The 16,930-nt window shown below is 43.9% G+C and overlaps 1 protein-coding gene across 1 annotated transcript in view; it reads right to left on the bottom strand.

Annotated features, from left to right (window-relative positions):
• DPP4 (dipeptidyl peptidase 4) overlaps positions 1-16,930 on the bottom strand; it is a 101,899-nt gene that overhangs the window by 26,948 nt on the left and 58,021 nt on the right. The window contains exons 12-20 of the mRNA XM_075529134.1: positions 11,962-12,097; positions 9,630-9,674; positions 7,281-7,388; positions 6,300-6,367; positions 5,326-5,379; positions 4,639-4,760; positions 3,055-3,102; positions 2,712-2,810; positions 372-441 (exon numbers count right to left, since the gene is read on the bottom strand). Of these exons, the coding sequence (XP_075385249.1) occupies positions 372-441; positions 2,712-2,810; positions 3,055-3,102; positions 4,639-4,760; positions 5,326-5,379; positions 6,300-6,367; positions 7,281-7,388; positions 9,630-9,674; positions 11,962-12,097 (750 nt within the window). The remainder of the gene's footprint in view (positions 1-371; positions 442-2,711; positions 2,811-3,054; positions 3,103-4,638; positions 4,761-5,325; positions 5,380-6,299; positions 6,368-7,280; positions 7,389-9,629; positions 9,675-11,961; positions 12,098-16,930) is intronic.

Here is a 16,930-nt window from a genome sequence, read left to right as displayed (position 1 = left end):
GAATCGAAGCAACCAAAGGGTATTATTGTTTGGGCAAGTTGGAGGAGAAAGGAAATCATGAAGGCTGTTAAAACGCATCTTTTGCTTGTTAAATTGTCTAGGACTCAAACCTTTTTCTTTGGAAACTGCCTTAGTAGTTCAAGGAAAGAAAACCAAACGTACATGCCATATTTGATGGGAGAATACGTACTGGAAGAAAACACTGGCTGGCACTTGGAGAGCAAAATAGAAAGAGACGGCAATGAAATTGCCTGACAACAGTTCAGAGAGAGCAAGGATGCGTTTGGGGCTTTATTTTTCAGTAACCAGCCCTGGGGTAAAGAGCATGTAATGGTGAACTTTGAAACCAACCCGTCCTCTTAAATACTTACACATCTATTAGTAGAGGGTATTTCTTGGATTCATCAAAATGGGGAGGCAAGATCATCTGATACCAAGCTTCTAAACAAACAGAAAGGTTAATTAGCGGAGAAAAGAGTAGTTATTAGAACAAAATTCTCTTTCTTTTCTCTGTCAGTGATAAGTTATGTCTGGAGTTTAACAATGTACTAAGTAAGAATAGAAAAATGGAAACAAACGGTTTAGATCCTGAATGCTTTTAGGATATAAAAAGATTCTCTCCCACATTAAGAAACTAGTTAGAATTAAAACAATAAACAATAAAGTCTCTTTAATATATCTATTAAAGACACTGATATGTTGTAAAATAAAAGTGCATCTTCAAATATCTAAAGTTTTATTTTTATAGCCCTGTTTGTTGGTATCTGATCTATTTATCTAGTTTGTTTATGGCTTAGGTTTGAAGTTTTCCTCTTCTTGAATTTCCTTGAAGCTGTTTAGGATGTTTCAGTTAAAATTCGGATTTAATAGCATTCTTATTATTGTATCGCCACCCCATTTTTGGCTCTGTGTTTCACAAGAAGCCATCAGGTCTGCCTGAAGTAAACTCCTGCTGGTATTCTGCGCCGTCTCTGCAGACCCAGTTAATTCTCTGTGGCTGCTTTGGACATCAGTGAAGTCATAATTGTTCCTTAATAAATGGACCTGCTTCCCTGTCTCCAAAATTCGGGTGTCAGTTAAACTGATCTTATACTTTTCTTTTAATGAGAATTTTTGTTTATCTTAATAAGATTAGTTTCAAAATCAATAGATTCTACCTGTTGGAAAATAAGACTGTTCTTTAGAGCTGTTTCTTCATACATTACTCTTTCATTTTGCTTTTGCTCTTTTACAATTATTTTAGTTAAGGAGAAATGAAAGGTTTTGTAGTAGAACCTTCAACCAGAATAGCATTCTCCTCGATTGGTATTTGGCAGGCAATCTTCAGACCTTCTGATTTAAACTGCTTGTAACCTACTGCCTTTGATTCCAACTCTAATAAAGGCATCACAAATTTAAGTCTCCGTCATCATTTCAACAGTATGACAAACCAGCAGTAGTTGATCATGAATGTTTTGAATGAGTATGGGAAACTCAGCCTTTGCTTTTTGCCGTACTGAATAGGCATTCGTTGAATAGATGATATTTTACTTCTACCTTATTGAGGTTGTTTGCCTTTTTTGAAAGTCCTTCTTTCCTGTCCACCCCTGACCCCCTCTCTTCAGGGCTTCATTTCCAAGTTTTTGAAATGATATAACCCCTACCAACTGGACTTCCCTCCCCATCTCTACCCCACAGCTCCAACCTACACTCTTTGCCATATTATCTCTCTAATCATGATGCTTTGCTGGCCCTAAAGTCTTCTGGGGCTCCTCACTGTGTACCAAGTGAAACCAAATGTCACATCTCGGCTTGTAATACATTCAGCGCCAGAATGTTCCTGTTAGCTGTCCCCAAACTGTAAGCACTTGCCACTCTAGTGTGGGTCAAGAGCCACGAGGAGCTCATTCCAAATGCAGATTCCTGGGCCTGATCCGAATGTTCATGTCAGCAAGGTTGCAGGAGAGTCAAATACACATTCAATTTTAAGATGTTCCGGAGACCGACTCGGTGTTTTTCTTCTTCTCATTTCATACTAAGACAGTTGAGTATATTTGGTTTTTATTTTATATTTCAAAGTGAACTACATCTATGCTGTTTTAAAATATGGATATATAGATAGATAGATAGAGAGATAGATAGATAGAGAGATATAGATAGACCATATATTGTTATTCCTACTGGGGAGAAAGACAAAGAAACAAATAAGGTTTCTAACTCAAACGCATTCATTGTTCTGTGAAGTCAATAAGTAAAACTGATGGTTAGGCCACAAGGCCAGTTATAGGGTAATTACAGGGAGGGTATTTTAGAAGAAGTCAAGATTTCTGTAGTGAGACTAAAGTTTCAACATTTTATAGCTGTTCCTAATGCTTTCAATGCTATTATCTCACAGATTTTTCAATCTCCTGGGGTTTAGGGTGAAGCATAATAGGGTATCCTTAAGGTTGTTGCACAAGTGATACTTAACAGAGTTACCAGCATGATTCAACTGCACTAGCACCGACACTAGTGTTCAAGGATACCTTTTCTCTTGGCGAAACACATTCCACATAGAAGTTATTCTCTGTTTAAGGAAGGGAATGTGAAATTAGTAGTACTTGTCACAGAACATTTATTTCCTGGCCACCCTCTAAATGAGATTTTTAAGGAACACAAGATGCAAATGTCTTTAAAGATTAATTGATCATATTTAGTTATATTTATTGCTGTTTAAGTCTTCTTGAACTTACTCATTCCATTCATCTGAAGATAGTCCAGTTTCTTCGTGGGCATCTGCACATCCTTTAGCATCTCACCCACAGCAGAGTTGCTTTCCAGGACTCTCAGTTCTAGTTAAACCAGGGACAGCAGAAATGAGTCACAAGGTGAAGAATTTAGGCTGTGCAACCCAACTCTGAACACACCTGTCTGTCACTGACCAGATGACACATCTTTCGGTCCACAAACTCTGAGTTCAAGTCAGAATATATGTTAGGAGATTCAAAAGCCAAGGGAAATCACACTGTTCTAAGTATGGTGTTCCCAATTGCAACTATTCCTAAAACCAAATGAAGGTGATCAATGACAAATTACCTCTGTCATCGCTGCTGCTGTGCAGAGTATACAGGGGCAGACCAGGGCCTGTTAAGATAATGCGGGAAAAAGAAAGTTTAGGTGAATATTACATTAAAAAGAGAGAGAGAACATACATTCCTTTTCAAAAATATCATTTGTTACCATTGAACTTCGGTAGAACACAAAATAAATATAGTAGCTAAGGAAGTAAAAAAACTGCTGGCTGTTATTATGACTGCAATTTTTTGCTCCCTTACAGTAATTGTAATTTAAGTTTAAGAAGCATTGCAGGAAAGGAGCCTAGGGAAGGAGCAGCCTCGCCTCTGGGCCTTCTGTGATCTAAGCCTTTGGTCCCTCTGGCACCCATCCTTCCCTTTCTTTCTACCCAGCTCAGCAGAGCTTTGATGTCCCCTCTCTCAGGCCAGGTGGGCTCTTTAGGGCGGGCCTCTCACCTGGGTTGGGGTGTGATTCCCTCCTGCTGCCCAGTCGGAGCTGGCATGCAAAAGTGCTTTTCCGGCAAGCACATCTCTTCACCATTTATCCGAACTGTAATAGTTACAGTGGTGAAGGTAATGGAATTTTGTGAGCTGTTCAATTTTGATGAGCATTTATCCACTAATTAATCTTCACCCTTAATCAGAACCACAATAAAAGCGCCACACAGACCTGGGTTTGCATACTGGTTTCATTGTGCGTGACTTCGGATAAAATCATCTAAACTTCCATATGCAAAGTGGGGATCATGACGTCTACTTTATGGTTGTTAAAAGGTCACACACGAATAAGTATGAAGCTATTAACGCGGGCATACACATGTGCACGCTATTATCGCAGGATCTAGTATAACATACATGCATGTAAATGGTAACTAAAAATAGCCATAGTAAAGAATTGTAGGGAAAATTTCAGATTAATTGGCTAGGAGATCTGTTTTTGGCAATTGTCAGTTCTTTCCAGAATATGCAGTCTCTCTCTCTCCCATTTTGAGAATTATCATATTAGAGAGACTCTGAAACCTGCTCTGCCTGACATAAGTCTCTCTCTCTCTCTCGCCTCATGCAGGTTCCCCTATTTATTAGAGAGATAAAATACCACTAACACGAGAGAAGGGAGCAGTGTGTGTAATAGGGGACAGGCACCACCCACGTGCACTTTTTCACATTCAACAAGCAGTGGGCAAAATGATAACAAAAATAGCCACAATATGAGGATATATACGGAGGTGGTGCCTCTGTGCTATGTAAGCTCCGGAGTGCATGTGTTCTCAGTGCCACGCCAGGCTTTGGGTGCAGACTGGGGAGGAAGGTTGCTCAGACATACAGGTAGGAGTGCGGGGAAGGAGACTTACACAATCTCAAGAGCTCCTCAAATTCAAAATGAGGGAATTTGGGGGCAGGAGGGGGAGGGAGGGAAATGTTTCTCAAGGCGGAGACAGGAAAGGAAACCTCCTGGATGGCTCAGTCAAGGAAAGAAGTTTGTCCAGAGAGAAGAGGAAGGATCTCTTGGCGAGTGCAAGGGGAAGGGGTGAAAGCAGAGAGCCACTTCAGACAGACACAGTGCCCCAGCTGCAGCTGCCCACCTTTCCAGTCAGTTCAGACTTACCGGAGCATCTTAGCTGATAATACTTGGTCTCTTTACTAAAAGACACAGAATAGTATTGGCACTTGTCTGGATACAGCTCACAGGTAATGCACTTCACGTTGTTTGTGTTACTCAGTTGGATTCTGTAAAGCCCAAGGGAGAAATTAAGTACACGATGAAAGAATAGTGACAGGAAGGAATTGAATAACACCACTCAAGTTTCAAAGGTTTCTGAATGCCAAAAGGATCCTCAAAAACATCTTGTTTCTTAATGTGAAAAGAAAACACTGCCATAGGGTGAATTCTGACTCACAGAGACCCCACAGGACAGAGTAGAACTGTTGCATAGGATTTCCGGTTCTGTCCATCTTCACAGACAGACTGCCTCACCTTTCTTCCATGCAGTGGCTGGTATATTCAAACCCCCCACTTTTTGGTTAGCCGTGTGATATTTAACCCACTGTGCCACCAGGTGCCTTTGATGCAGAAGACATACTGGATGTTTGTAACCACCTGAAGTGTCTCATTGTTTGGCAGTCTCACAAACCATCTCACGAGGCATCCTCTTTTGTGTTGGTGTGCAGACTGGCTTTTAAAGTGACAAAAGCATTCTAGAGCAGTCCCAGTGTTAGAAATATTTGGACACAGAAATAAGAGTTCATCAGCTAAAAACACCCCAGTCAACGACTTCATAAGTAGAGCTCTTACTTATACAGATTTCTTCCTCCTGGCATTCCTTTATGCTCATTGCTAATGTAGTATCTGAGAAGAAAGCAAATATAATGTATATTAATTATGTTTTCCGAAAAGTCAGATGCATTCAACTAAACATAAAGCATTAGCGCACCTAAGACATATGCCCTTCATTTATCCTTGAACTCCTCCACCCCACTTCGTAAAACTGAAGATTATGTTCTCTATTAGTTCTAAGTACGAGACTTTTTGTCTTGACAGGCTAAAATATAGGGATATAAGGCGTTTGTTTCTTCCTTAATTAGCAGGACAAAAGCTCAGAGCCTTTTGTACAAAAACATGACTGGACAAGGAATCTGAAGGGGCCATCCCCTTTTCTGTGCTAATAGAGACTTCTAAAGGGCAAAACCCTGCCTGCTATTCCTGCCAGTGGAGGTGCCACATTTGAAGAGGGCCTCGAAGAGCTACTAGGGCTAATGGGACCAAAATTCTCCCATAGAGAAACCAAAAAAAATAATAACAGCATCTCAAATTCTAATGAAAGCAACAACATACTTCCCCCACCCCCCGCCACAAATAACTAATGTATTTGAAAGGCTCTGAAAAACAGTGCCCGTTTTCAAAGGAGGAGACCCAGACACGGACAGACAACGTAGGCTTCCCTAGACTTCCAAGAACGCAGCGCCACCAGAAGGGAACGCTAACAAAAGGCCTCTGAAGCCGGGTTCCACATTCCAGGAAGAGGCGACAGCGCTTGCAATGTCAAGCAGGTAAGAGCAAGAGGTAGAGCTATGTGGCATGCTATCAAATCTGCAAAGCATATGTGAAAATCATTAAGCCTTCCGTATGTTAAAGAGAAAAAAAGTACTGAACACATTCCAAATAGACTACTGTTTATTTGTAGGCGAGTTCCCCCTCCCCCATTTCTGGGCAAAGGGGGTGAGATTATGACAAGAGGTTTAAATTCCATGGAGTAGTGGAATACTCACAGGTATTCATTGGTAAGCGCTTCAATGCTGATTACTTCCCAGGCTCCTGTTGTAAGAAATGTGCAGCCCTGTCAGGGTGTTTTTTAAAAAAGAGATTTATTAGACTTTCTCACCAAGGGAAGTTGAGTGGACAGATAAAAAATTGTTTATGAGTATATTTTGCTTATTAAATGACAAAAATTTCTCCCCTGGCTTTTAAAATACTGATGGTGGCCTTTTCTTTCTTACTCATTATTTGCATTTTTATCTTTATATTATTATCATTTTATCCTTACCACTTTATTTTGTTTTTATTTTTTCTTGGTTTCTGTTGGGTTTTCCAGTTTGGGAAGCACAAAAGGAGTCGATGCGGAGAGATAAGAGCTGATACTAGGGTTTACAGGGGAGGTAGGCGTGGGGTGAGAGAGGGAGGGTCAGGGGGGTTGGGGCGCAAACAGGTATGGGGAGGAGGGAGGGAGGGAGGGAGCACTGGAACAATGGTGTTTACACACCTCATTTTAAATCCAATTTAACCAAAAAAGAAAGAAAATGTTCTAATTGGGTTGTGGTAATGATACGATTGAACTATTGAACTGTATGATGTGTGGATTTTGTGCCAATAAAACTGTAAAAAAAGAAAAGAGCAGCTCAAAGGGCGGGGGAAATCTTTACAGAAGACTTCAGACAACTTTGACCTTTCTTGCTGAGTCTCTTACCCCATCCCAGCCCACCCCACCCCACTGGCCAGTGAGGTATTTGAATTAGTATGATTATTTGTGCCAACTAATCAAATTACCCAGCGATTTCCACCGCAAGTTGTTGTTTTTAGGCACCACTGAATTCATTCGGATTCACAGAGACCCCCATCTACAACAGAACGGAGGGAACACCGCCACGTCCGGCGCTAGCCTCACGATCGCTGCTGTTCGAGCTCACGGTTGCACTTTGAGTTCGTTTCAGGCAAAGTAGGCCAACTTGACCAAAGCTAAGTAGGACGCTCACCTCAGAACCTATTTGGAAACGGCAGATGTGTATGTAGCCCTGACTGTTACTGATAATCTTGTAGAAGAAAGTACCATCGGATGTGAAGTGAGGTTCTGAAGGCCGGAACTAGAAAATAATGAAAAATGAAGAGACGTGAACTCAAATTAGTGTCTTGTCAGTAGCAACCTAGCTTTTAGAAAGACCTTCCAAACATAGTACTTAAAGAAAAACAGACTTAGAACCAGTTCAACCCCCTGCCGGGAATTCGTATTTCCATCCCAATACAGGGACTCAGAATCTGCATTTTAACCTTGAGCTGAAGAAAAGTACCCCAAAATCCCACCTGGGGATGTTTTAAAATGTAGGTTTTGATTCCCATTACCTAGGGTAGAAATATAAATTCCCAATAAGGGAAATGAGAGTGTTGAAAAGGAAAATTCTAGTTTTATGAGAAATGGACAAAACAGCCAACATTTAACTCATGGGGCCTTTTTGTGAGACTGAAACAAGGGAATGCACCTAGAGACTCACTACCACATGACACTGAAAAACAAAAAACAACCCCCAACAATAAATAAATACCAGCGACTAAGGTTTTCCAGGGTGTGTTCTCTGTGTGGAGGGTAACTATGGTTTTGGACTATGTAACTAGTGTTTGCCTGTCGACTTTAAGTGGTAAATTCCTGAAAAGTCGCAAATGTATCTTCTGATACACATTACCACCATTTTTTTTTAAACAGGGAGGCACTTAAGATCCCAACTTCCCTTCCCCTATGCTTTATATGCATTTCTTTTGGAAAGTCACACCGAAGTCCTACCATTTCTGAACCAGATCCCATAGGGAATGTCTGTCATACATTTCAAAATGAAACATTGACATAAGTATCCATTTTATTACAGGCCTCTTCGTTTTGTTAACTATGCTCAACAATTTATTTTTTTAAATGAAAACACACACCATCTCGAAATATAGATGGAAACAAAACACCGCTCCCCTTTTTAGAATTCATTATGAGAGTATTCTGCTGTTTAAGTAGAACAGTGTCGTCCCAGCCTGAAAGGAAGACGTCTCTTTATGGTGTCAACTTCCTTGCTCCATTTGAGAGCAGGTAGGAGATGGTCTTTTTAAATTGTTGGTTTGCTTCACCCTCGAAGTTTCCTCTCTCATCGAACTCCCATTTGAGGAAGGAAGGGGGGAGGTGGAGCGGCGGGATGGTTCCCTCCTCTATTTAGTCATTCAAAGCGAATTCGTTTTTTGGAGCAAGCTAAGGCACGCAGTACACTCGGTGGTCTCATTACAGAAATCTGAAACACATTCCCCTCTCTAGACCTGTGTTCACAGCCTTATCTTTTTAATACATTTCCCTGTTTCCCCTGGATGGAGTTGTGCCTAGTACAAATGTGTGAAAAGTGGCATCTGTCTGGTTAAATACAGAGAGGAAAAAACATATATTTTTCCAGAGAGTCGTGAGGAACTGGAGCGTGTCTTTTGCCATGGAGGAAACCACTTTTCATGTTGGCAAACCTCTTCCCTCTGCCCAATCGGCGCCTCAAGCAAAAGGCCGTGTCAGAGCTTCCAGGAGCTGAGAGCGCAGCACCAAGGGCTTGTGTTCCTAGACCAGGGGGCTTCACTTCTAGGACTCCAGAGACAGAGAAATCACCATCGTTCTGTATGCCACCTTTCTTTTTCCCCTCTCAAAAGGAGCTCGGTAGAAATGATCATAAGCATTAGGTGAGGCTCAGTCTCTGTCTTTCTTGCACAAGGTGCCGTGAGGGCTGGCATTTTTCCGCCGGGAGTCTCTTCATTCGAGATTTTGTCCTCACATGGTTAGCTATTGTGCCCAATGGGCAAGCAGCCAGAGGGTCTCTGTCCTTTCTTGGGGAAAGTGCATCTAGGTGCCTAGTCACGTGTGAACCCACAGGTGTAGGATTTTCGCCAGAGGATTGCGTAGCTGGCACCACGTGGATGCCTCTGAGACTTTGCTGGCTGTAACCACAGCATCTCAGGCGTCTGTGCAGGCGTTGTGTGGGTGGAAACTGTGTTTTCTGCCTGGAAGATGCGTCGCTTCCAATAGGAGGTCAATGAGTACATTCGGTATCTAGGATGCCTGTCAACAGCCGTTGCCTTTGCATACAACAATATGCCTAGAATGTGTTTTGTTTCACTTGTACTTCCTTCGATTTTTCACTGATCCCTTCATATTTTCCAACTAAGTACATGGCATAGTGTCCGTGAAAAAGATCTTTCTACAGGTAACCTTTCAAGATTCTGAGAAACAGGTCAGGGGCTACTTCCTTAACAACCAGCAGCCTAGGGCCCAGGTGTGACCCTCTCGGTTAAACAGCCTTGAGTAGCTACACACTTACTCTGCCAACCCAGCCAGTTTGGCTCTTTTCAATGACTTGCTGTGCCTAGGGAGGGAAAAACACAATGACAGAATTTCAGAAAGAAGTGAGGTGACAAACTCTATTCTTTAGCTGCAATATATGGAAATATAAGCAAAACTGTACTTACAACAAAAGAATTAACCATTATCCCCATTCATTTATGTTAATATCGGTGTTTAAGCACTCCAGCCATTGACAGCTTTGTACTGAATCCAGGCCCATACACTGCCCCGAAAGCTCCACTGGCACTTGATCAACTGAAAATGATTGTCCTGTTGTCTCCATCCACACCTTCCTGTCCTTCCTCCTTCATTCCTGTGCTAGTTTGAAATTCACCCACACTGGAAACCCAGGACTCACTCTAAGACTCTCAGTCTTCTCACGGTCACCTCTGAAACCCTTCCTCACGTTCCCTGTCTTCTGCTGCTACTGAATTCCCACTCCCTTGGTTCTCCCGTGGTCCATTACCATCTGCTCCTCATTGGACACTCTGCTAGTTTCTCCTTCCAGTCTGCTCCCCAACCTGCCTAGACCCCCCACTCGGAACACCAACTGGCAACTGGTAGAGCTATCTAAGTCATTAATTTCAATATAGACTTTTGGAAGCTCCCCACTTCTTACAAGGTAAGTCCAACCTCCTCAGAATATCAACCAAGCCTCAGTCTATATCTCAAAACTCAGTTCTCATCACCCCTGCCATGTATGCCCACAGTCCCTGAAAGCCCCAAGCTATTGCCCTCAACCACCTTCTTACACCAGCATCTGCTAGTCTATTCTTATTGCCCTTGTCTGCTCAGCAGGGTGCCATGTATCCAGACAACTCACTGTTTCTCCTATGTCACCTCCTTACTCCACTCCCCTTGCCTCTCAATAGAACTAGTCATCTTCATTGCTGTCGACATTGCCTCTGTGACTTGCTTACACTCTTTCATAGCAAAATGCCTGAATGTTACAGTGGTTTAATTGGCAAGGAGCAAAAATCTTGAATTTCTTGGTTCGAATTCTGAGTAAGTCACTTAACCATACTCCTTATCTCCATTGAGCCTGGCATGCTATAAATGTCCAATAAATGGTTTTATGACTTATTTTCATAAAGCCATGCCCTGAAAGAACAAAAACATTTTGTAGACAGGCTTAGTCACTGATTTGGCTCTTTCTTAGTACCTACTGCTTGAGCATAATGGACTCAAAACTCACTGCCATCGGGTCACGGTAACTATGGAGCAGAAAGCCCTGTCTTTCTCCCACAGGAGCCGCTGGTGGTTTTGAACTGATGACTTTGCAGGTCATGGATCAATGCAGAACCACGATGCCACCGGTTGCAACTAACTTCCAACTCCTAGCCACCATATGTGACAGAGTAGATCTGCACTGTAATGCTTTGGAGACTGAACACCTTTACAGAAGCTGACCGCCAGCCACATCTTTCTCCCTCCCTTGGAGTGGTCAGTGCCAAACCACTGAGCTCCTTGACATTCAATAGGAACTCGACAATAGGCATCACAACTGCATGAGTGTAGCTCTGAGGTGCTAGACTTTCTGAAATGAGAATTTGCCCTGTGTCCAACCAGGATGGAAGCAGGGAGGGAAAATCTGTAGGCACAGGGCCCCTTGCCAGGAAAGGCAGCTTGCAGAGGTATCCTTGGGAGGTGCAACATTCTACCAGTTTCCTCCTCTCCTCAGGCAGCTAGGAGTCCAGACACACCCACAGATTCCCCAGAGGCCTTTCATTGTGCTCCCCCAAGCCAGGCTGGCCTCCTAGTCTCCTGGCCAGAACCCGTCAACACACCGAGGTTGGATTAACACTTGGTTTGCTTCAGTATTGACACTATCTGAAAACAGATTGGTAGTTATCAATTTAAGTTCTAAAGCTGTTTACTGCTTTAAAATAGTCACCGTATGGTATTGATTCACACAGTCTCATCACCAGTCATTCCTCATGCCATGCATGTTCTCTTTGGAGACATTCGTCATTGGCCTGCAGTCCCTGGTCCTCCTTGACCTTTTGAATTTTGAGATCAGATTCCATTTGGGGGGCTGTTAATCACCCCCTTGCCCGGTCACGGAAGTCATAACTAAAACCGTATGACTGGTGAAAGAGGGTGAGAGAAAAGCACCATCAGGCATGAGATTACGTAAAAGTCATAACTTGCCCACTAGCTTGGGATCAGAAAGACCAGGGTCTCAACCCTCATTGGCTGATTCCAAACACTCATTCCTTCTCTGATCCCTTAGCACCGGGTGGCTTTAGAAACGGTTTAGCAATGGTTCCATGCAGCTTTAGAAATGGCACATGCCCATCCAATCTTACCACTAAGCAATTCCATTTGTCATTGGGTTTATCATAGTTGCAGATCTCCATGACAGAATAGTTCTGGATCCTCCTGAGCCACTGCAAAGAAATCTTTTCTTGGGTGGCCCAAGTCACGTCACACAAGTAATGATCTCTGAAAGAAAGAAGAACAGAGAGGAAGGGGAGGGCAGAAGGAAAGAGGAAAAAGAAAGAAGGGTGGAGGGTAAAAGAAAGGAAGGAAGGACAACCGTTATTCTTCATCATTGGTGCATACCGGCATTTCACTCTGCAATGCTGAAATCAGTCTTATTGGGAAGTACAATTTAAAATGTTTCTTGAAATAATTTAATACCTCTCCTTAAAGCTTAAAGGGGAATTCAACGTTGAATACAAATTAAAATGCATCCGACTGGGAAAAACAGCAGCGAACATCCTTTCCTTCATGCGCCCCCCCCCCCCACCCATTGAAGATCTAGCAAGACATTCACTTGGCTTCGCTGGGCTAGGTGATCAACGATGGTCTCTTCCCATCTTTCTGCTGTCTTCAAAGAACAGGCAGGCAAGCCCAGGGCACTGGCTGAGAGCAGAGCAGTTTCGGGTAATTTGACGTGCTTCTCTGGGAAGTTTGTTCCTTCGAGGGTAATGCTGCAGCCGACCTTTTACTCAACTTCATCTCCAAATGGGGGAAAAAACTGACTCACACCTCAACAGACTATGAAAAACAAAGCACTGTAGTCTCAAAACTTGCTCACAAGAATCAAAACATGCACCAAGTGCCGAAAGTCAAGGAGCCTTGTGGTATTCCAACGTCACTGTACCCACGTAGAGCTGCCGCTTGCAGAGCCGCGTCCTCAGGCACACACCTTTCAAAGCCGTCGGGGAACCCCAGTCTCGTTTGTAGCACCTGGCACGGAATCCAACATTGACTTTCTGCCTGTTGCGTTTCCTTTATTTGCTCTGGATAGCTTTTTATGTTTTTCTATCCTGTGACTTTGGATGATTATTCTTAAATCACTCTTCCCCCCGGGTTTACTTAGAAGGCTTCCTCCCTTGATTGACCTCACCTGCTCCTCCCCAAACTGGTGTTTGGCCACACCTGGCCTCTGCCTGAGGGAGGGAGCCAGCCCTTGACGCCACAAAACTTCTCTCACTGGGCTCACGTTTCTTCCCAGCCTGGGCTCTTCACAAGCCCACCTGTGGCCTGTTTGGGTCCCTGCTTGACTGCGGCTCTTGAAGGACAGGACCCACTCTGCCTTGCACTCAGGGGCATGCTCAGGGCAACGCAGAACACCTGGCACTGGGAGAGCCTCGGTTGAATATCTATGGAACGCAGCCCCAAAGGAAGGAAAAAGTCCTTTCCTGACTTTCATGGTCTAAATAGCTCTGTGCTTACCCAGAATTCACAGATCATTTCCTGTCTCTGCTTTCTTCTGAGAGCCTCCATCAGCCAAGAACTATTTGTCTTTGACAGCCAATGGCACACCAGATAAGCTAGAGGCCTGAGGATCTTTAGGCCTCCGTGTTGCCCCATCCAAACGAGGCCTGTACTGGATGGGAACCCCACCCCACACATGACATTTCCCACAAATACAGACTGATCGCCACCCCAGACTTTTCCCCCTATTTTTCAAAATCCTATGCAACTTAGAATCATCGTATGGTGCAAGGTATCACTCCTAAGTTGATCCCCAGAAGAGGTGGAGGTAGAAATGCTAACAATCCTCGCACACTGATGGTCACTGCAGCAATATTCAGGATCGCCAAAAGGTGAAAACAACCAAGTGTCCATCAGCAAATGAAGAAGCATTCTTACTATGGAATGTTACTCAACCACCAAGAGAAAAGAAACTCATGCATGCTACACCATCAATCAATTCCAACCTTTTGCTTAGTGAACGATGTGACCCCACTGGTACAAAATGCCTAGAAGAGGAAATACGTCGACACCAAAGGTTATTATTGGTTGCCAGTGACGATGGGAGCAGGAAGGCAGAGAGTGACTAGTCTCTGCTTTTGATGAAAAACCATTTGGAAATGGACTGGGGTGATGCTTACACAACATAGTAATGGTAATTGATGTCACCGAATGGTATACTTAAAAATAAAGTGGTAAATGTGTGTTTTATATATTTTCCTAATGGTTTGTTATGTATCTTGTACTACAATGAAAACAAAACACCTCTACCTTGTCTTGTCTCAAAGGATGTTAAGCCTTAGACATCCCATGAACTGTGGAAGGGCCCATCCTTTTCTCCCTTTTCATACGCTCCTGCTGTCCAGGCTGAAACTATCCCCCTCCAACAGTTTTTAGGTCTAAGCTTACATGTCCCCCCTGGAAGGTCCCCTCCTGCTACACCGTCATCGCCAGTCTGATGGCGTGCACCACAAGCTTCCTCGTTGCTTGAGACGTCTCCTCTGACACATGCCCAGGAGCAAGAATGCACTTTTCTTATCGAACGCGGGCACTAAACCCAACGACCAAGGGCTAAATGAGAAGATGCAACAAAACAAAACAACAACAACAAAAACCAAACAAGTAAGTCTGACCAAGGATAGACAATAATTGCTCACAAGGGGAATGGATAAACGAAAAGCATGACAGACAAGGAAGCTTTTTGGAATTTAATGTTGGCACAAACATTTTCAACCAAGGATCGGCTAGGAAGTATTTTAGATGAGATGTGTATTTTCTGTCATTACACCCAGCTTTTCTCTGCAGTACGAACATAGTCATAGGCAATACATCATCAAACAAGCATGCTCATGTTCCCAGAGGAGATGCAGTATGGCCATTCGAGCCACAAGACGGTCGGGGATGTGTTGTAAATTCTATGCCTGTGGCTACAACCCCATTTAGAGGGAGCTCTCTGTCCCCGGGGCCAAGGTGGGAGATGTTCTGCGTCTCTGTCTTCCTTGAGGGGGTCAACAAAGTTACCACACTCTGCATCCTTGGGGATAGGCTTTCTGAAAGACAAAACTACACCTTCAGCAAAGCCATTCCTCTGTGCATAAGAAGCATCCAGATACAGGAAGAGAGAAAAATCCCAGGACCATCAAGGAAAAGCTGGGAGGAACAGGCCCAGCAGAGAGAGCTGAGATCTCTACCCAAAGTGGCGGAGGCCAAGCCCAGTGGTATCCAAGGCTGTGCACGGAGGCGATGGGCTGCAGCAAAAGGAGACACATGAGACCTGAGGCCGACACAAAGGCCCATGAGACAGGGCAGAGGGCCAGAGCAGACGTGGGCTTTCTGGCCCTTGCAACAGCGGCCCAAGGACCATGTGGGTGAGAGGGCTGAGGATCAGAGAGGCACTGGGCTGCTGCCAGAGGTGAGGCAATCGACCATATGTTTTACGATCCTGACTTGTGACCACCTGCTACCTACCCTGAGTTGTGGGGTTTGTGTGGCCAAGGCAACAAATGGATCACACTCGGCCAAAAAGTGGGTGTCCAGGGAGGAGGGCCATATCAGACAGGGTAAAAGAACAGGAGGTGGTGGAGGCACGGCTGACTGGTGCCCTGCGGCAATTGGCCTTGGATTTGTATGGAGTTGGATTCACCTGGTGTCGTCAGAGGAAGTCAGACAGGATTTCCGGAGAGTTTATTCAGCAAAAAATTAAATTAAAAAGGCTGAATTTTTCATTTTCTGTGGTCTTCTCAAGTCACGAAGTGATTTTTTTTGAACCACACAGAGCGCTATCAGTAGCTTCCCCCCGGGTCACACACGGGTCTCACTCCCTTGGAGGACCACATCGGAAAAAGGGGCAGGTCCTATGCAGCCCACGGGCACTGGTTCCTTTCCCCTGGTCTCCACCGGGGACTTTTGTTGTTGATTTTAAGGTCAAAAACCCTCGGGGGAAGTGAACAAACAACAGAAACTGCGGTAGGAAAATAATTTATCATTGATCAAGAGTTCATGGGGGGGTGGGGTGGAAAGGAGGTGCTAATACCAAGGACTCAAATAGAAAGTAAATGTTTAGAAAATAATGATATATACAAATATGCTTGATACAATGGATATAGGGATACGAGCTTTAAGGGCCCCAATAAAATGAAAATAGAGAGAGAAGCTGAAGAAAATGATGTCCCCCTCTCTAGGTAAAACAAAGCCTCCCACCATGTTCACAATTTTCAAGGGTCCCAAGGACATAGATGAAGAACCTGTGTTCCAGAAATTCCTTTTTTAAACAAGTGTTCTGGTTGGGAGAAGGAAGGGGTGAGGAGGGGAGCGGGTACCTGTTAGCACAATTAAGAGGGTACCCAGTACAAACATCTGTGGCCAATGAGTCAATTTCTGCTGGGAACCACCCTAGGATGACGTCACACTGTCCTCTTTCCTGAGGAGCACCGAGCAGGTTTGATCTGCCCACCTTTCAGGTAAATAGCCAAGCACTTAATCACTGTGTCGCCAAGGGCCCCTGGCTTTATCTACTAAATGCCATAAATGGTTCTTAAGGTTCAGATACCAACACTATAAAAGTGACCTTTCCTTATTTGAAAGCATTGAGTAATGGAATTTGGAAGTGAACCAGACGCCCACAGGCAGCAGACATCTTCCCTGCCCACTTGTAGATCAAAGGTGAATAAACCTGTATCCTCCTGGGCCTTGGCCACTCTCCACTGCCCAGGGCGCACTATGAACCCTGTGAGTATTCACTAAAGCCAATTTGCCAGTGGAACAGTCAGTTATTATGAAATGTTCTTATAAACATTTTCTTTCAACTGCAGTTTTGATGAAACATTAGAGACATGAAGGGCTCATGTGGGAAGAGAATGCTTTGAAAATAGTGATGGCGGCATATGTGCAAATGTGTTTGACACACTAGGTGAATGTATGGATTGCAATAAGAGATGTAAGAGCCCCCAATAAAAGTATTTTTAAAAATGAAGCAGAGAGAGAAGAGGGCTGGCGTGTATCCCAACACCGAGCTGAGCTAATGGCAAGCTGAGCTAGATGTCAGGAACATGCTAAAGGAGATCAACAGCGTGG

Source organism: Tenrec ecaudatus, chromosome 13 (assembly GCF_050624435.1).
Source record: "Tenrec ecaudatus isolate mTenEca1 chromosome 13, mTenEca1.hap1, whole genome shotgun sequence".
Lineage (NCBI taxonomy): Eukaryota > Metazoa > Chordata > Mammalia > Afrosoricida > Tenrecidae > Tenrec > Tenrec ecaudatus.
Note: the sequence above shows the minus strand (reverse complement) of the source record. Positions and strands in the feature narration are given on the sequence as shown.